We start from the raw sequence: 21,886 nt of genomic DNA on the forward strand, positions 1-21,886 counted from the left end.
TGGTGGGAAATGCATAGGCTTTGATGTTGGGTGGGTTGGTTTCAGTCTTGCTTGGTCACGTGTTCACTGTGTGATCTCAGGAAGCCACTTCACCTCTCTTAGCCAAAACTTCTCCATCTATAAAATTAGGGTTTTTTTCCCCATCATTCCTATGAAAATTAGAAATAATTCATGTCAAAAGAAATTGTTACACAGTGGTTGCTTAAAAAAAAAAAAGTTATGTGATGATTATTTTGGAAATAGAAAAATACTTAGCAGCAAAGCCCTGGCTAAGATACTGTGTTAAGTTCTTCCTACTCATCTCCCTATTCCTCATAGTACTTTGAGGCAGTTTATTGTCATTATTATTCCATGGATGAGAAGACTAAGACTCAGAGAGGTTTAGTTCCTTACCCATGCTCACACAGATAATAATCAGTGGAATCAGAAAACAATCTTAGGTCTAAATCTGTGCTCTTAAGCAGTCTTCTGTGCTAACTCAGTGAAATTAGTTGGGAGTAGAATGAAATACACTCAGCTACTCTCAGCCTTCTGGATAGTGAGCCTTCGTTCAAGGAAAACAGAACAACAAATCAAGTTAATAACTGACATCTCTCAGGACACAAAGTAATATAAAGTGATAAATCCTTATTCATATTTGCTGTTTTCTCTTATTGGCTTCAGTGTTACTATTTCCCATAAACCAGAGGATTAATTAGAAACATGAAGAAACTTGTCAGTCTCTGGCCGATTCCTTTTGTTTGTGGGGAAACAAAAACAAATTGGGTAGGCAAAACAACAACAAAAGCAGAAAGAAAAGAAAAAAGAAAAGACAGATTTGACTGTTGTTTGACTTTTATGTACAGCTGTCATATAACCATGCCTATAAAATTATATGTTTGGAAAAGACACACTTAGGATCCAAGAAATGCATACTAGATGAGGCCTTTTATATAAACTATTCCCTGTATGGTGGAGTTTTTAAAAACGTAAGTGCTGCTGCTGATATTATAATTAAGCCACCCCTCCTACCTCTCTTCCCTTTTTCCGCACTATTCCCCATTTTTTAAATTATGTAACCATTTTTTAACCGTTACTACTTTTAATAAATATTTAATTTAAACTGAAAATAAAAATTAGAAGATGCATACATAGCTAATGTTAATGGTTGTGGAGATTGTTTATTGCTCTGAGTTTCAGGAAATGAAAGAAACAAAAACATACAGGCTGAGTGTGGTGGCTCACGCCTATAATCCAAGCACTTTGAGAGGCCAAGACAGGTGGCTCATGAGGTCAGGAGTTCGATACCAGCCTGACCAACACGGTGAAACCCTGTCTCTACTAAAAATACAAATAGTTGAGCATGGTGGCGTGCACCCGTAATCCCAGCTACTCAGGAGGTGGAGGCAGGATAATTGCTTGAACCCAGGAAGCAAAGTTGCAGTGAGCCAAGATCACACCACTGCAGTTCAGTCTGGACAACAGAGTGAGACCCTGTCTCAAAAAAAGAGAAAAAAATACACACAAAAAAAGCATATTAAAATGGATTTTTTCCAGGTTTAAAACTTAAGTACTTCCCCATACACAAGTAAGTTGTTTCATTACAGCTGACTCTTTCAACTGCAACAAGAAGCTGTAATCACTGATATGTTCATCACTATGGGCTGGTATATGAGGAACTTTTCACTCTCACACTCTTCCCTTGCTTGTTATACAGGCTGTCAGATACAGGTCAATATCGGGTACAGGCTAAAATCATGTTACTAACAGAACCCAAAACACAGTGTTTTAAGCAAGAGGTAAATGGGGGACCCAGCCTGATGGGAGTCTTTGCTCCATGAGCCCATCCAGGAACCAGGCACCTTCTATCTTGTTCCCCCGCCATATTCTCGCACTCTCCTGTCCAATAGGTGGCTACTTAGCCATGCGTGGCTATGAAGTACTTGAAATGTGGCCATTCTGAATTGAGATGTGCTGTAAGTATAAAATACACGATTGTTGAAAATTTAGTATAAAAAGAGTGAACTTCTCATAAACAATTTATGTATTGATTACATATTAAAATGATAATTGTAGATATTTAGTAAAATATACTAGTTAAAACAAATTTTGCCTATTTTTCACTTATTTTTAATGGATACCTGTTAACATATAAAATTAATTTCATTTGGCTTGAGCTTATTTCTCCTAAACAGCACTGTTTTAGGGTATTATTCTCCTTGACATGGTTACAACTGAGGAGAACCTCTGCTCATCTGTATTCAGTTGGTATGCAGGGGACTGAGTGGAGAGGAAGTAGAGGACAGCAGCTTTATTTTAATGATTTGACCCAGAAACTGCACCCAGCATTTCTAAACATACTCCATTGGCAAAAATTTAGTCATGTGGCCATACCTAGCTGCAAGGGAGACTGGGAAATACAGCATTTAGCTGGACAGCCATGTGCCCAGCTAAAACTTGAGGGAGGATTTATTTTTCAAAAGAATGAAATAGTAAATTTGTGGGGACCATATTAATTATCTCTGCCACATATTTTCATACATAGTAATGTAAAAACACAATATGTCTTATTCTCCCACTCAGTGAAAAGTAATCTAGGTGAATCAACTTGACAACATATAAACTGATGTTCCTGCTAATTATCAGCAGAGGAAGCCAGATGTGGTGGCTCACACCTGTAACCTTAACACTTTGGGAGGCCGAAACAGGTGGATTGCTTAAGCCCTAGAGTTCAAGATCAGCCTGGGCAATATGGCAAGCCCCCAACTCTACAAAAAATGTGAAAATTAGCAGACTGTGGTGTCTCATGCCTATAAACCTAGCTATTCGGGAGGCTGAGGCAGGAGGATCTCTTGAGCCAGGGAAGTTGAGGCTGCAGTGAGTGAAGATTGTGCCACTATACCCACCCTAGGTGACAAAGTAAGACCCTGTGTTAAAAGAAAAAAAGAAGGGAAAAAGAAAGAGAAGGGGCAGGAGTACTGGGGTGTGAATGTGCACGTATTGTGGCCTCCTTTGTCTCATTCTTTTTTCTCAGTAAAAGAGGAAGCAGCAAAGAATGAAAGGAATGAGGGTAAAGTAAATAAACAAGATAGCAAAGGGGTGGTATGGGAAGATAAAAAGAAAAATGAAAACCCATTGGCGTATGTATTCAGAATGAAAATGAAAGAAAATGTTTGAATATAGTAGAGTCCCATTAAGATGGGACTAGAGGGCTAGATTCAAGAAGAGCCATGGAAAGCAAAAATCACATAAGTCAAAATTAATCATTTGAAAGTATACATAAAATAGAACCTAGATGCCAGCTTCAATCTAGCCTTATCTAAACACTCTATCCCCGATATTTTTGTACGTGGAGAATAGAAATGAATTGGCATGTCTCAATAAGTCTAGCACTTCTATTTTCCCTCCAGCATTGGAAGAGATCAGTGTTTCCTCAGTTGCATAGCAGATAAACCCTTGGTTTGCTCTGACATGCAAGTACAAAATCCTCATCATATGATGGAGTGAGGGAACTGAGAGGCTCACGCCATGTTCACTCAGGCATGTGCATGCATTGAATGGAGTGGTAAGTGGTCCAAGTCATTTAAAGCATTACTTTCTCTGTCTCTCTTTTTTCTCCTCCAATAGTGTGCAGTTGTGTTTGATTTTTACCAAATGCACCTCTCTTGGAGCATCTATGGTGTCAGGAAGCTTGCTGTATCATATAAAAAGCTTTTTGTGATGTTTGCTGGCTCTTGCTGGTATAAAATGCCCCACTTTTACAGGACGTTTTGACAGAGCTGGAGTTGGCGTGCAGACAGGACAGGGCAAGGAGTTAAGTGAGATCACCTGAAGTCCTTTGTGAGGTCTATGTAGAGCAAGCTTCTACCTTTCAGAGAAATATTCAAAACTTCCATGAAATATTCAGGAGAACTTAAACAGGGGACCTACCCACATCTACTGATTTGCTTGAGGCTAAGAGACCCATGGGAAATAACCCTTTCTACAGTTGTGGTTGAGATATTTGCAAATATGTCTCATGGACTGGGTCTCATAAAACAGGGAAGGGTTCCAAGAACAAGTCACCATGTGTGGGGCAGGAATGTAGGAAAGTGGGCCGAGTCACAGCAGGATGTATGAACCAAGTGCTACAGGAAGCTGCTCCTCCTCCTCCTCCTCCTTCTCCTCCTCCTCCACCTCCACCTCCTCCACCTTCACCTCCTCCTCCTCCACCTCCTCCTCCTCCACCTCCTCCTCCTCCTCCTCCACCTCCTCCTCCTCTTCCTGCTCCTCCTCCTCCTCTTTCTCCTCCCCCCAATCCCTGCCTCCTTGAAACAGTGACACTGTCCTTTGAATTTTCCAAACACATTAAGTGCATTCCCTCCCCAGGGCCTTTGTCCTTGCTCTTCTTCATGCCTGGCATGGTTGTCCCTAGATCTTTACTGGCTGACTCCTTGTCTTTTAAGGGAATCTCTTTAAAGAGGCTTCTCTGACTACCAATTTATGTTTCTCATCACTTTCGCTTGACTTTGTTTTCTTCATAGCCTTAAACACTCTCAGAAATTCTCTCATTTATCAACTGCCTCCTACAGCTAGAATACAAGCTTTATGAGAGCAAAGACTTGGTCTTTCTTATTTGCCATTTTATCTTCAATTCCCAGAAGAGTGCCTGGGCATAGCAGGTATTAAATCATTATTCATTGAAAAAAAAATGAAGTATTATTAAAGCCCCAAGAATTCTGGTGTGAGCTCTCTCTATAAGAGAGCTGGATGGAGGAAGAGGAAGGTGTTCCTCTCTCAGACAGAGAGAAAGGTGAGCACCCAAGGGATGGCAGACAGGAGACAAGGAGCTCCAGGTAGTAGCAGCAGAGGGAAAGGATGCCCAGTGCCATGGGTACATCAGCAGAGACTGAGGGCAGGTGGCCTGTGTCCAGGGTGCAGACCATTGCGAGGGAAGAGAGAGCAGTTGTGTGCATAGTGGAAGCAGGGACCCTGCTGCTGCAGCGTGAAAAGCAGAGCAACAGCAGGCAAAAGGGCAGAGGCAAGGGCCTGCCAACCTCAGAGACTGTCTCTGAGTATCTGGAGAAGTAGGGCTGAGGGGATTATTGAGCCATCAAATCCAGACACCAATTATTAAAGTGACTTTCCCTGGAACCAGCACATTGCGGAGTCATTTGTAGTCATTTCCAAACCTAGTTATACCTTTGGAAAGTGCAAAAACGAAAATAAAATTTAACTTTAAAAAACTTCCTGGGCCCTACCCTAACAAAAGGCTGGATCCTAGGAATCTTACATTCTTCTTCTTCTTTCTTTTAATCTTTTAAAGCAAAATGATCACCACCTCTCCTAGCCCCAGCCCCAGCCTCCCACACACTTCAGCACCTGGTCACATCATTGCCATATCCTGTTACTATGGGACACACTCATTTAGTGACCAGTGGAATGTCTTCAAAGCCAACATGACTGCAGCATTTTCTGCTTGGCAGTAGGGTGATGGGAGAAGAGAACCATGAGTTTTCTTTAGGTGGCCATGCTCACAGACTGGTGACGCTTCAGCCAGGGCTGACTTAGTTGTACTTTTCAGCCACCAAAGTCTGCCTCCCATGGAACTTTCACACATCTGTCCAAGGTTCTCTCCTTTGGAATCATGCAAAATAAGATCTCTCCTGGGCCATGTATCAGTCCTTGAGACGTTTGTGAATAAATAGCTGTTAAGGCTTCTCTTCTGACTACAATGCCCCATTTCTTTCACCATTCTTTTTAGGTTGCAGCTGCTTGCTCCCTTGTACTTTGTGCTCCAGATATGGTCTGCTGGGGGTAGGACACGACAGAATGATTATCTCCTTGTCCTGAACATTGTGCTTGTGTGAAGAATGCCAGGTCTTGTGTTTGCTATTTTGGCAGCTGTGCTGTAGTCTGGAATCACACTGAACATGCAGCCAACTCAAATTCTTGCAATTTTCCGGAAGGCCTGCTGCTCTCTTTCACCTAGACTGGTGAAAATGGACCTCGAACATAAAATTTGACATGGTTTCTCATTCGATTTCATCCAGCATGTTTGGATCCACCCTTGTGGCTGTCAACCATTTGTGAATCTGTATTTGGTCACCAAGTGACTTATTCACATAACCTAATTTTGGATTATCCACAGTGTTGATAAGTAGGTCTCCTAAGTCTTTACCAATGAAGTTGATAAGAATATTGAGCAAGTCAGAGCCCAGGCTAGAGCCCTCTCACATTCCTTAGAGTCTTTCCCTAAAGCTGATAGTTAGCTAAATAGTTTTGAAGTCAACAGATCTGCTGTCATCCCAATGACATTTACATTCCAACTGCCACCCCCACCATAAGCACCTCAGTTTAGTCATGAATACTGTTTCCTTAGCCTGCTGGTGATTCTTATAGTTTAGGCAGGATGTTTTCTTTCTTTGCTTCAAAATTAGTCAGGACTCTTTCCACTGCCAGTGATAGGAACAAAGTCAACCTAACTAAAGCAGAAAAGGGAATGCACTGATTCCCATATTTGGAAAGTCTAGGGGTGGCTCTTGCTTCAGGCATAAATGAGTCTGGTGACTCAAATGGGGTCATTCCATCTCTCTCTTTCCCCTTCCGTCTTTTGCTCTCTATCCTTTTTGTCCCTCTCTTCTACCTTCTCTCTCTTGCTCTTTCCATTCTCAATCTCTTGGCTGTGTTTTGTTCTCACTGTTTCTTACTACAGATAAACTTTCTCCAAATGACAGGGAGGATAGCTGCCAGCTTTTTCACTTTCAGTGAAAAGCCTCTTAGCTCATCCTGTGACTAAAAGAAAAGCCCCTTTCCTTCTAACTACAAACTGAAACATCCCAGGGAAGATTGTGATTAGTCCAGCGTGGGTCACGTGCACAGGGCAATGGCATGGAAATAGACTGGATCTGGGTCACAGTCACTTTGGTGACTTGATATTTGAGGAGGGAGGGGAAACTGTGATTGGAAGCCCAATAACCACAGGGTCAGAGTAGGGGCAGCAGTGGGGGTCCCCCAGAGCTTCCTGCCCTCATCCACATTCCCAGCTATGTTCTCTAGGCTGACATATCTCTACCTCCCCAGGGGCATCCTTCCCTTTATTCCTCTTGCTATCCACATGTTGTTCAGCTCAGGACCCATTCATCTGGCTCTGAGCTGTTCCACGATGAGGTCACACAGGGGAAAGGATTAACTTTTATTGAGCTGCTGCAATGCGCTTCATTGCATTATCTCCTTGAATCCTCATGACAAATCCACGAGATGATAATTATGATCCTTATTTCACAGAGGAGACTGATTTATTTTTTAATGTATTTTATTGATTTAGCAAACATTTGTAATACTTTCCATTGCCAATTCATTAATTCTCATGATGACAACAGTAGGTAAATACTATTAAATATTACTGCTGCTTTACAGGTAAGGACATAGAAACAAGGAGAGCTTGAGTGACTTGCCCAAAATGACACATAATAAACAGGGAAATTTGAACCAACTCTGTTAGCTACCTCTGTTAGAGAAAAATGGCTCTTACAAATTTAAATATGTATGATCTTCATTTGAATGGGAGAGACTTCATCTCTGCCTGGGGATGCTGAGAGCACTGGCTGAAGAAGGCCTTCCAGGGGAAACAGCATAAGCCAACCTCACCATCTTCGCCTGCTCACATTTGGATTACCAGTCTTACCTTCCAATCTTCCAGGCCATCACCAGAAAATCTTTTCTTGCCTGATCCTGGCTAGGTGGCCTAAATTATTATGCCAATTTTTAAAATAAAAATATATGAGTTCCAGCTTCTCAGAGCTCTAGAAGTTGTGCAGAGTAGGAAGGGGAGCACCGTGGCTTACTTAATACCCAACAGTCTTTACCATGCTGTAAGTTAAGGCAGAAGCTGAAGTGCATTGTGGTTGAAGTGTGTAGCATGAAGACTGGGGCATTTCAGTAACACATAGCAGGTGGATAGCAGGGGCTGGCCATAGGATGGAGCTGGGACCCAGGATCTTCTCATTGAGGTTGGGTTTCTGTTAATAATTCTGAAATCCAAGAGGCAGAGTGTGGAAGAAGATAGAACTAGACAAGATCCAATGAGGGTACCAGGCATAGAAGATGAATTTGGGTAATAGTTTATCAGAGTCTTTGTTAGAAGATTGACACACCAACATTTGAAGGCCCCAGAAAGCTATTTGGGAATTAGGTAGGGCAAGTGTACCCAAAGATGGAACGAACTCTTCCTTGGGTCGAGATTTGAGGCCAGGCTCCAGTGTGAAATATCAGTCTTCATATAAACAAGGGAGGCCTTTGTCACTTATGTGGTTTTTAGGGAAAAGCTGTAATTCAATAATCACACAACCACCAGCCTGATCTTCTTAAACTGTAAGTCTGAATATGAAATTTCCTAGCTCACACCCTTCAGTACTGCCTCATCCCTCCACACTCTTTAGCAAGGCATTGAAGGCCTTCTATCATCTTCCCCCTGCCTATCTTCCTCACCTAGCCTTTTGTCACACCTTCCCTTTCAGCATGCAACTTATGAAATACAGAATTCATAAGTTCTGGTTCACAAATACAGAATTAGTTCTGGTTTCCAGGGCCAAGACTGGCCCATCACACCTCCACTACATGGGATGCTGTTGCTTCTCTTATCCACTGGACAAACTCCTATTCATCATTCAACTTGCAGCACAAATACTACCTCCTCCTTGAAGCCTCTTCAAATTCACCCAGGTAGACACAGATGTTCTCTCCTCTGCAACTCCAGAACACATTGTTCATACCTCCATAACACACATTACATGTTATAATAGACCGTGTGCTCCTGGAGAGCAGAGGCCATGTCTTTTCTACTCTGTGTCTCCAGGGATGTAGCACTGAGCTGGTGTAGACCAAATGCTCAATTAAGATAAAAGGATGAAGGAGGTTGACATATTGTTCGAGGTAACCTATGGGAACTTTGGAGAAGGGACCAGAATAGGAATGAGAAAACTATGCATTTAAGACAAATAAAACTTTTTTTTTCATTCATTCAACAAGTATTTATTGAGCATTTACTATGTGTAAAGAGGTATGCTAGATAATAAAGATGCAGTGGAGTTCAAGACAGAACTTGTTTCTGTACTCATGGAGATTACAGGTTATTAGGGGAGATAAGCATTTAACAAAGAGTTTCATAAACATATTGAACTAAAATTGGGTGAGAGCTATTCCAGAAAAGTAAAGAGGTGTGTCAGGGTGGGAAGGGTAGGGGCAGGTAAGTCCTCTCAGGGCACTCCATTTTGAGTGTGATAGGATGTAGGAAGCCTTGGTTTATTATAAGGACTTACCCAAATCTCCTCATAACATGAATTTGTAAGAATCGTCCCCAAAGACAATTCTTTCCATTGGAATCCTCCCAATGGTCCTTCATTGGCACCTACTAGAGTTTTTCTTTGGAGGTTCAATCATTGTCCCTGAGGACCAGCTCTTTGAAACACATAGTTGGGTAATCAGCCTACTGAGCATCATGATCTTTTATCATCATAATCACCATTTTCTTCATCATCTTCACCCCAAACATCACCATCACCACTCACCACCATTACTATCAACATCCTCACCACTACCACCGTCATTATCGCCATCATTCCTTACAATTCCTGAAGACTTCACATAGTGCCAGGCCCTAGGCTAAAGAGTTAACTCTACATTCTTATAAAAAGGCAATATCATCAACCTCTTTTTAAAAATGAGGCACCAGGGAGATTAAGTAATTTACTAGAGGTCACATAAGTGGTAGCTCTAGGATTCTAATCTTAAATCTTTGCTCTTAATCAGTTCCCTGTATGTACTCACAGAATGGCTTTGAATGGAATTCCTTTTTTTTTTTTTTAATCCTTCATAAGCATTTTTCTTTAATTTCTTGGATCTCTTAATAGTCTCTCAGGAGAGGCAATTGGGAGGAGTCATTAGAGAGAATTTTCTATTATTTACTGCCAAGTAGTCATTTTAGGTTATTACTGAGACTCAGAACACACTGCACATTTGTGTCTTTCAGAAGGAAGTTGTATAATGAGGTTCTCTGGAAGGAGAGAGTCTCCTCTCTTCCTTCAAATTATACTGTGTAACAACATTATCACCAGTGATAATTATGGATTGAAACCCCACACTGAGTTCAGCCTCCAGAGCCTCCATCTCATGTGTTATATTTAATAGTGTAGAGTACAATCCTAGTTTTCTAGAACCTACAGGAATGCAGCATTCTGGGAAGCTGAGTTTATGATTAGCCCTTTAAGCACACTGCACAGATGTACAAAAGTTTGGATATTTATCATTCAAAAACATTGTTTAAGGATCTTTTAATCAAAATATAACTTACATAGGAAAAATTTACAAATCATAGAGTGTGGTGAATTAGCATGTGTTGAATATTATGCTAGTGTAAACAGAACCCATATCAAGAAACAAACCACGACTAGCCCTCCTGCAGCATCCCCGTGCCACCTCCAAGCTGCACTCCCTCCCTTTCCTGTACGTGTGACTACTGTCCGACCTGTAGCACTGTGAATTACTTTTCCTGTTTTTGAACTTCATGTAAATATATATAAATGTAATCATACCATTTGTATTCTCTTGTGCTTGTCTTCTGTCACTTGGGATTACCTTTGTGAGATTTATCCCTGTTGCATGTGGCGGTATGTGTTCGTTTTCATGACTGTGAGGCATTTGGCTATATGAATATGCCACAATTTGTATACCCATTCTAGGGCTGATGGGCATTTGAGTATTTCCACTTGGATGCTACTAATAGAATAATGTTACTATGAATAGTCTTATAGGTACCTTTGGTGTACATATATATGCATTTCTGTTGATTTAAGATGGTATTGCTGGGTTATAGGATAAGAGTATGTTCAGCTTTAGTAAACACTTCTAAAGAATTTAGCAGTAAAATTGCTAATTTTCACTTCCATCAACAGTGTGTGAAAGTTCAGTTAACATCGCTAGGTATTGTTAATTCTTTTAAATTTAGCCAAACTGGTAGATATACAGTACTATTTCATTGTAGATTTAATTTTTATTTCCTCTCTTGACTAATGAGGTTGAGAGCCTTTTCGTATGTTTATTGGCCATTAGGCACCTTCTTTTGTGAAGTATTAGTTTGTGCATTTGTCTTTTTTTTTCTCCTGTTGGGTTGTCTGTCTTTTTCTTATTAATCTGAAAGAGTTTTTGATATATTTTAAATAAAAGTCAGTTTCTGGTTATATGGCTGCAAATATCTTCTTTGACTCAGTGACTTGCTTCTTCACGCTTAATGGTGTCTTTTGATGAGGAAAAGTTTGATATCACCCCATTCATGTATCTTCTCCTTTATTGTCAGTGCTTTTTAATGCTCTGTGTAAGAAATCTTTCTTACTCCAAGGTCATTCACATTTTATTCCATGCTACCTTCTTAAAACTTTGTTTTACTTTTCACACTTACCTCTACAATCATGTGGAACTTACTCTGTGTATAAAGTGAGTTATGGGCCAAGATTTACCTTTTACTACACGGTCATTCAGTTGTCCCAGCACCACATACTGAAGAGATTATATTTTCTCCATTGCTCTGATGTATTAGGTTGATGCAAAGGAACTGTAGTTTTTTTCCGTGACAAAACCATTAATGGCCAAATCTGCAATTACTTTTGCACCAACCTAATACATCCTTTGTCATAAATCAGACTTTGTATATTTGTGGAACTTTCCTGGACCCTCAACTGCTCAACTGGCCTGTTTTTCTTTCCTTGCTGTAATCTACTGGCTCAGTGTTCTGTAGCTGCATAAGTCTTGATATCTGGGGATGTAAGCCCTTCAATTTTGCACATCTTTCATTAAGATTATCTTGGACAATCTTGGCCTTTTGCATTCCCCTGTAAATTTTAGAACCAGCTTGTCAATATCACAGAGAGCCTGCTGGGATTTTAATTTAGATTGATTAAATCTATAGATCAATTTGAGGACAATTGACATCTTTAACAATACTGAGCCAACCAGTCTATGAACACTTACGTAAGTTTAATTGCACATCAGCTCCACACTGGTCACTGTGCTGAGCTCAGATGGTTTCTTACCCTCGAAGGTCTTACAAATGTGTAAATGAACACATAAACACAAAATGTAATCTAATTTGATAATCTTATCACTGAAAATGAGTTCATAGTAACTAAGGACTTTACATATATTACTTCATTTATACCTTGCCAAGATACTTTGAGGTAAATGCTGTTACTATGCCCATTATGTAGATATTTTTAATCTCACTAGGGTCCAAGAGAAAGAGCACCCAGGTCTTTATGGGTAAACCAGAGGGAACATCACACAAAGAGTGGAGATTTAGCTGACTTGTGACGTTTGCCAGGAATGGAGGAGCTTGATCATATATGAAAAGCACTTGAAAAAATACCATAGGGTGACATGACAGGGATTTTCAGGAAACTTCTACAGAGTGAATCCCAGGATTGAAATGTAGAATGGCAGGGGAATGGTAGCATGGTTTGTGAAGCTGGAGAGGCAGAGTTTGAGGGCATCTTGGTCTGTGGAGTTTAAGCTTTGTCCTGAAGTCAGTGGCTGTGGAGCAGGAATTGTCTGTCTTGGGATGAGTTCCCAGAGGCTGATTATATTCATTTCCCAGGACTACTGTACAAATTACCATAAATTGGTGGCTTGAAACAACATAAATTTATTCTCTCATATTTCTGGAGGCTAGACATCTGAAATTAAGGTACCTGGCAGTATTGTTTTCTTCTAAAGGGCTCTGAGGGAAAGTTGGCTCCATGCCTCTTGCCTGGCTTCTGGCGGTCGTCAACAGACCTTTGCTTTCCGTGGCTTGTAGATGCATGGCTCTGATATCTGCCTCTGCCATCTTGTGACATTCTTCCTTGTGTCTTTCTGTGTCTTTTTTATAGGGACACAAGTCATACGGGATTTAGGGCCCACTGAATCCAGCATGAACTCATCTTAACAAACTATAACTGCAAAGACCCTATTTCCAAATGAGGCCACATTCCCAAGTATGGCTTAGAACTTCAACATATCTTAATCCATAACACAAACTTCAGATGAGGATTTAGATGCAAGTGATTCTTTTAAGAAAGTGCTCCGAGGGGAAACTAGTAAGAGGAAGAGGGGGAAGCAGGACAGTGACTGGGAAGGTATACTGCCAGCCTGTGATCCCAGGCAAGGTCCCTTCAGGTAGTTTGAGTCTTACCTTGCAGGGCCATTTTGGACTGTAAAGTACCTCTAAGAATTGTCCTCACCTGAGGCAAGGGAGCTGGACCTTTCATCTTAGGCACAGCAGGCTCCAGTAACGTGAGGACCAGAAACACAACTTAAGAGAAGAGCCACAGGTGCTGGCCACTGGAAGCAGTGGTATATTAGTGCCAAGGTCACATCAAAATGGTAAAAAGGCATTTGAAGAACTCTGGGTGGGGTATCCTTACTGTTTGTTACTTTGTCCTTTGTTTCCCTTCCTCTAGAATTGTGTATAATGGTCTTGAGGACTGCCCAACCCCACCCTGGAGAGTCTAAGACTGCTTTTTGGCTGGCTGGCTGTCCTTCAGAGATTCTCAGCTGTCTCCTGACAGCATATCCACCATTTGTTTGCTTGACACTGAGCACCACACTTTTCTTACTCTTCTTTGCTTTATTGTGTTTTTTTCCCCTCATTCCTCCTCCTCCTTTTTTTGACAGAGTCATGCTTTGTCACCCGGGCTGGACAGTGGTGCAATCTTGGCTCACTGCAATCTCTGCCTACCAGGTTCCAGTAATTCTCCTGCCTCAGCCTTGCAAGTAGCTGGGATTACAGGTGCATGCTGCTATGCCCAGCTAATTTTTTTGTAAAGATAGGGTGTCACCATGTTAGCCAGACTGGTCTTGAACTCCTTGCCTCAAGTGATCCACCCATGTCGGCCTCCCAAAGTGTTGGGATTACAGGTGTGAGCTGCCACTCCTGGCCCCTTTTTCCTTCCTTTCTCTCTGATAGGTTTTAAGACATCAGTAGCCAATCAGAATGCTCCTTTACTTTTGTGGGATGAACCAGCCAATCACAGCATGACATTTTCCTTCTTTATGTCTTAAGAGTTTTTTGCTGTGTCATTCTGTTGGTGGCTCATGGGCAGCTGATACATTATCCAAGGTAGTGGTTTTATTTGTTTGAGTTTTAGAACACTTCATTTTCAGGACTAAAATCAGTTTAAGGAATTTGGAAAACTAAATGCTGCTCTTTAACAGGAGGCTGCGTATCATATTCACAAATATATGTCCAAATGAATTGTTTTAAGTTTAAAAAATTAATAATCAGTCAATACTTATGGAAGATCCATAACATGATGAATATATTCAGTTTTTGAAGACATGGGCAGAGTATTAAACTGGGAAGAGTGAGCCTTCTATTCTGACCCTAAGTTGACTGCTGGATGGCTTTATGATCCTAGGTGTGTCTGTGGATCTTCCGATGTTTTACTTTCCTATCTGTGAAGTTGGAAGGCTGAATTAGAAGATACATGAGATCCCTTGAAGTTCTAATAGTCTATAACTCCATATCTAATTTCCAGAATCTTAGCACTTTTATGCAGGCAGTAAATTAATTTAAATCCCAATTTATATCAATTTGAAGACACTTGAACGCATATTAGATGCCAGGCTCTGTGCTAGTTTCTGGGCATTAAAAGAGAACAAAAACCCAGCACCTCTCCTGTATTAGCATAGTCCAGTGGAGAAGGTGAATCAACAAAGAATTACAATTCGGTACAAAAAAAATTATTAAAGTAAAAGATTTCCATCTCAGGAGACTGGGGTTCCAGTGGGAGGGAAGACCACCATTGCCTTGTTGAGAAGGCCGTTGAGCTAGATTTTAATGGAAAAATCGTTCTCTGGTTAGACGTAGGAAGGAAGAGTATAACAGATTTATAATTCCAGCTGCTGTAACAGGTAGCCCTCTACAACATAAGTTTATTTCCAGCTCATGCAAAGAACAATATGGATGTTTCCGGTCAGCAGGTGATTTTCTATGGAGTTGTTTTAAAAACCCAGTTTCTTTCCCTCTTGTGGTTTCACGGCTCTCCTCCTGGGGCATCAGAGGCATCTGCTGAACACCGCATGAAGCAAGCAGAGGCAACAGAGTGAGAGTGGAGGGTCATGTGGAAAGTTTGTACAGGTCAGGCTTGGAAGTAGAGTATAGCAGTAATCACTTATTCGAGGTTTTGCTTTCTGTGGTTTCAGTTACCTGTAGTCAACTGTGGTCCAAAAATATTAATTAGAAAATTCCAAAAATAAACAATTTATGTTTTAAATTGCATGCTGTTTTGAGTATTGTTATAAATTTTCTCTCTTATTATTATTGCTTTCCTACTGTGCCTGATTTATAACCTTTATCATAGATATATATGTATATGTAGTTATATATGTATAGGAAAACCACAGTAAGCATAGGGTTGGGTACTATCCATGATTTCAGGCTTCCACTTGGGGTCTTGGCATGTGTCTAGGCCTTATCTGCAGGGGGCTACTGTATATCATGTCTGTCCCTGGCTTCCACAGGCAGAACTTGGTTATAAAGCTGACTTAACTGCAAAGGAGGCTGGGAAATGTGGTCTAGCTGAGTTTCCACAAGAAAAATGAAATGTGTTTTGAAGAACACACAGCAGCCTCTGCCGCAAAGGTCATTCTACAGGATTATGTGCTATAAAGAACTAGATTTCTCTTGGGCCGATCTAATGGAAGTGTAATGTTAGACAATTGTCAAGACGAGTTGCCGACCAGGGACTATCTTTAACAAATTATGGTTATTGAGAGAGAGCTCACCACATTCTTGGTTGTTCAAAAATCCCCAAGTGAGATAGCAGCTCAGATATTTAACAGGTTCTAAAATGTAAGAGGGAGATGAGTGAAGGGGGTAAGAGTTCTCTACTCAATGGATGAAGGCTTCACCACTGTCCACGGCCTCTCTAACCCACAGGTCTGGGATATTGATGGAGAACTCAGGTCTATCCCATTTGACAAATGGATGATAATTGTTTCTTATACTTAAAACCTGCTTTCTTCTCTCTCTACAGTAACACTTTCAGCTGCTCCTCCCTCCTACTTCAGAGGATTCACATTAATTGCACTCAAAGAGAACAGAGAGGGTGATAAGGAAGAAGACCATGCTGGGACCTTCCAGGTAAGACCCCTGCCTGGGCTTATTCAGTGGCCCTCCTTGTCCTGGGAGGTAGAGACTAGAGAGGTACACCTGTCTCAGGTGGCTTCCCATGCAGTCCCTTGACCATTGGCCAGCTGGGCAAGGTGCGTTTCAAAGCATCATGATGGAGCAGGCAGCAAATGCCCACACCTATCTGAGCAAGGTTTGCCACTAGGTAGGTCTTGCTTTGTCTCAGCAGATCATGGTGCTCTTCTCTGGGCCCACAATACCCTTTGGCAGCCAAGCGTGGGAAGAGCACTTGGAACCCTGGCCAGGCCTAGCTGTTTTGCCTGCACAGGCATTTCGTGACTGACTGGTTAATTCTCAAGTGTAAACGGAGTAAGAGCTCAGGACTGCCAGGCTGGAGGGAGTTCAAAGCACAGGATAAGGACTATTAAGGGAATGTAGAGATTGATTTATACGGGAAGATTAAAAGAATTAAACATGCTTTGCCTGGTTAAATGAACAGGGCTGAGTTTAAGAGGTGGTAATGGTCTTTAAATGTCAGACCTCACAGAACAACCTCCTCAAGGGGAGGCTTCATTTGACTTTGCATGAAAGGGCACAGTAAGACAAAAGTAGGTCAAGAAAAGAAAGGGAAGTGCACAGACAAGGACCCTGACAGTGAGTCATATTTCACTGTGGAATATTCTTCCAAGGGAAGTGGTAGGAACGTCATCCCCTTTCAGAGGTTTAGAAAGGAGCCGGCAAGTTGTCAGAACACATCCCAGAAGGGCTGGAGTGATCCTAGCAGGAGGCCTGGCCAAATTTGCTGTAACCACTTCTCCTCTCAGATTTCCATTGTTCTGGAATTCATTTTTATCTAACATTTGCAAACTAAGAAGAAAAAAACTAAGGAAGAACACTTATACCCATAGCTGGCTGCTGGAGACTGGGCCCTGACCCAAATACCGCACCCATCCAAAGGCATGTTTTAACCCTTGTGGCCAGGTTGTGATTTTGTATCCTGTGACTTAAATTTTTTTTCTGTTATCTAGGATTCTAGGTTTTGGGCCTAGTGAGACTTAATTCCACACTGACTGTAATGTCCTTCTATGGCAACGAACCTCTTGGCATGTATCTGAAAGGGTGGCCCAATAACAATACTAACAACAGCCAATATTTGTTGGACACATACCATATGCCAGAACTATGCTAAGTGCTTCGCTTTATCTTAGTTTACCCTGTCTTAGTTTAATGAGTTTATCTTTGTACTAGGGTTGTTTTGAGAATTAAACATAGGAACTATTATCCCCATTTTTGGACAAGGAAATTGAAATTAGAGAGATGAAATCACTTGCCTAAGCTTGTTTAGTGCTTGTTTCAGTCCATTTTGTGTTGCTATAACAAAACACCAGAGACTAGGTAACACCTGAGACTGGAAAGTCTACATCAAGGTTCCTGCATCTTATGAGGGCCTTTTCTGCATTATCCCAAGGAGAAAGGCAGAAGGGCAAGAGAAGGTGAGAGCAAGAGGGGGCCAAACTCACCTTTATAATAAATCGCTCTCAAGATAACTAACCCACCTCCATGATAACGACAATCCATTCACAAAGGTAGAGCCATCATGACTTCCTCACCTCTTATTAGGCCCCACCTCCCAACACTGTTGCATTCAGGATTAAGTTTCCAACACATAAACTTTGGGGGACACATTGAAACCACAGCCACACTGTTCTGGCTAAACTCAGTACCTTGATAGTCCTCTCTGACTCACAGTTGTTTCTGCTCAGCTTAATCCTTGTTCTTGCAACTGATGGGTGAATACAGCATCCTGCTCATAGTGGGCAGTGCATAAATATTTGCTGAATGAATGGATGAACGTTTGACTCTTTCTGCTAGTGTCCATACCTCAGTTCTGTTTGGGACTGCTGTAGAACTCCTATCTCTGTATGCATCCTCCCTTCTTCCTCCTCTTGGAGCTTCAGACATTCTCTCTTGCTACAAAGCTGTGGTTCTCAGAATGCAGTGTCAGGACCAGCAGCATCAGCGCCACCTGGGAACTTGTTAGAAATGCAAAATCTCAAGCCCATCCAGACTTACTGAATCAGAAACTCTGAGGGTGGGGCCCTCACAACCTGTGTTTCAATGAGCCTTCAGGGTGAATCTGATGCACGCTCAGATTTGGGACCCATTATTCTAATGAAACATAGACCAGTCCATCTAACAGGACATCCTTCATCACGTCTACATCACGTCTACACATCTGTCTCTTCCTATCTATTCTCTCATTGTTTCCACCAGCCCTAGAGGGATCAAAGTGGGATAAGAATATGAAAATGCTTAGCATATGATAACAACAATAGTTAACACTTAAATAGTGCTTGTGTGCCAGGCACCGTTCTGAGTGGTTTACATTTGTTAACTGAGTTAATCCTCAGAGTGACATGATGAGGTAAGCATTATTATCCAATTTTCCACAGAAGAGAAACTTGTGCCAAAGAATAACTAAGTAACTTTCCAGAGACGCCCAGCTCCAAGTGATAAAGCTGGGGTTCAAACCCCAGCAGTCTGTCTCCAGGTCCCTGCCTGTGACCATTGTGTACGCTGTCTCTCAATATATACCCGTTAAGTGAAAAAATAAGGGCCCACTATGACTTTTTCAACAGTCTGCACCAGGTGCTTTATATGCATTAACCTTCTTAATTCTTGTAGCAACCTTGTATGGTCAGTATTGTTATCTTCATTTTTCATATGATGAAACTGAGTCCCTAAGGAGTTCTGTATATTCACCAAGACAGTCCAGCATCTCAAAGGTCCAAACACTGTGTCAGTTTCTTAGTTCTCAAATGTCATCTCCTCACCCCTGTCTTACCCTACCCTTGTGCTATCAAAATGCACACTCCACCTGGGTTCCAATTGTCTCGGAGATTTGGGGAAAGGAATCATAGCCCATGCCCCTCATCTTACCTCTCTTATGATATGTGGCCCTCATGCTGTCCCTTCCAAATCTAGTATGAAAGTATTTTCTTACTGTACCAAAGCTGTTGTCTTTGGAGTCATTCATTTATTCAGCGGCATTTGTTGAGTGCCTGCTGGGTGCCAGGCACTGAGTTAGGCATTAGAGATAGGGGAGTGAGAAAAACAGAGATAGTCCTCACGAAGCTTAAGGAGTCCTCCTTGTCATTATCCCATAAATTGACCTCTGTTGCTGAAAGATGTGTCAGAAAGTCAACAAGCCATCCATTGAAACATAAGCAAACAATCAGAAAGGACAAATGCCATTGTAATTTATATTTATATGTATATATATAATATATACATATATTACTTATATATATATATATATATATATATATATATATAGAGAGAGAGAGAGAGAGAGAGAGAGAGAGAGATTAACAAATAGAGATAGTTTTGTTTAACACCTTTGCTTCAAATATGACTTTGAGGGTTGTTAACAGCCACAAAATTCTAATACCCTTTTTTTCATTGATACATAATATTGAACACATTTGTTGGATACATGTGATATTACTATATATAAAGAATGTGTAATAATCAGACCAAATACTTGAGGTATCCCATCACTTTGAATATTTTTAATTTCTGCGTGATAGGAACAATTCAAGTCCTCTCTTCTAGCTACTTTGCCATACAAACTACATTGTTGTTAACTACAGTCACTCAATATTCTTTAAATGTGTTTAAAGATTACATTTGCGGCTCTAAAAGTGACTTTGAGAGAGGGTTGCTTTGCTTCTTTATGAGTTAATCCTTATACAGAGAACACAGACTCTCAAAATACAAACACAACAAAAGCAAATTTTAGTGCTGCCTTTGTACCTCCTTAGACTTAGTGATACGGGGAATGGGCTTCCTGGTACCAGGGAGAGTAAGGGTTACAGCTCTCACCTCTCCAAAGAAGGCCAAGGGGAAGGGGATGGGGCTACCCGCTCTGGCCATAACAGCAGGTTCCAGCACAGCAGCACTGGCACACACTAGATATCAGAAGATGTAGAACCTCTCTATGATAAGATAGCTGATTCGGCGAAAGTGGCAAGGAACTCAAGGACCGGCAGTACAAAAGTAACCCACCAATCTTTAAAAATTATATTACCAAAAACTGCTCCCTGGAATGCTGTGAGCCAGCCAGCTGCCTGGCTCATTCTCTTGCCTCCTTCAGGTCTCTGTTCAGTGGTCCCTTTCCCAGGGAGGCCTGCCCTGATCACCCTATTAGGTATGTCATTCCTCCTCCCATTTCTGAGCTAGACTCTCTCTCTCCCTGACTTGGTGTTTTCCCATTGCATTTATTGCCACCTGACATGCTATTTTACTTAATGACTTGTGTGTCATCTGTCACCTTCCACTGAACTATAAGCTCCACAAGGCAGGATTTTAATCTATCTTCAGAGTATCCCCAGCAGCAACTATGCCCAGCACAGGGTAGGCATATGAATATTTAGAGACAGAATTTTAAGCACAGTATTTGCCCTAAAATTTAAGCTACTGGTGTATAATACTATTCATTGCCTTGTTTTATTTTTAATTTAAGGCCTGTAGGCATCAACTAGTTTAGGTAACAGTCTGCCATTCAAAGGAAAAAAGTCTCAAAGGATATTTGCCTGAGAAGAGCCCATCAACACCATACAAACAAGTATATTTTAATAGTCTTCTATATTCGTAATCACCTGTTTTTAAACTATTTTTGTGATCTTTACATTAACAATAAATATTTAGTGGTATTTAATAGGTTCTGAGCCACTTTAGAACCTAAAAGGGCTTTCGATACATTTTTCTAAAAATAACATGTGATTGCAAGCTTGTTCTCAGGAATTCTCTTTGAGTTCATAGGAAAACTTGCTCTCATTACACTAACCTAAGCTTAATCAAGCCCCTTATAAGATGTTAGGATTTTTAAATCTGCCATTCACTATTATAAATAATGGAGACAAAACAGTTTCTTGCATAAAACTTTTTTTCTCATTTGGTGTTATTCACTAGGACAGGTTCCCAGAAGAGTAATCACAATGCAAAGGATATGGACATTTTTTGTGTGTGTACTTTAGGTTCTGGGGTACATGTGCAGATTATGCAAAGGATTGTTGCAAAGGTATATACACGGCAATGTGGTTTGCTGCCTCCATACCCCAGTCACCTATATCTGGCATTTCTTCCCATGCTATCCCTCCCCAACCTCCCCACCCCTGCTGCCCCTCCCCTAGCCTCCCCAACAGACCCCCATGTGTGATGCTCCCCTCCCCGTGTCCCTGTGTTCTCATTGTTCAACACCCACCTATGAGTGAGAACATGCAGTTTTTGATTTTCTGTTCTTGTGTCAGTTTGGTGAGAATGATGGTTTCTAGATTCATCCATGTCCCTACAAAGGACACAACTCATCATTTTTTATGGCTGCATAGTATTCCACATTTGCGGAATGTGTATATTTGCCACATTTTCCTTGTCCTGTCTATCATCAGTGGGCATTCGGGTTGGTTCCAGTTCTTTGCTATTGTAAACAGTGCCGCTGTGAACATACATGTGAATGTGTCTTTATAATAGAACTATTTATAATCCTTTGGATATATATCCAGTAATGGGATTGCTGGGTCAAATGGAATTTCTATTTCTAGATCCTTAAGGAAGGACCACACTGTCTTCCATGATGGTTAAACTAACTTATACCCCCACCAACAGTGTAAAAGTGTTTCTGTTTTTCCACATCCTCTCTAGCATCTGTTGTCTCCAGATTTTTTAATGATTGCCATTCGAACTGGCATGAGATGGTATCTCAAT

General features: G+C 41.1%; 1 protein-coding gene across 1 annotated transcript in view; it reads left to right on the plus strand.

Moving 5' to 3' along the window:
• SPON1 (spondin 1) overlaps positions 1-21,886 on the plus strand; it is a 311,628-nt gene that overhangs the window by 4,218 nt on the left and 285,524 nt on the right. Inside the window, exon 2 of the mRNA XM_003919854.4 lies at positions 16,026-16,132. Within this exon, the coding sequence (XP_003919903.2) occupies positions 16,026-16,132 (107 nt within the window). The remainder of the gene's footprint in view (positions 1-16,025; positions 16,133-21,886) is intronic.

Source organism: Saimiri boliviensis, chromosome 6, assembly GCF_048565385.1.
Source record: "Saimiri boliviensis isolate mSaiBol1 chromosome 6, mSaiBol1.pri, whole genome shotgun sequence".
NCBI lineage: Eukaryota > Metazoa > Chordata > Mammalia > Primates > Cebidae > Saimiri > Saimiri boliviensis.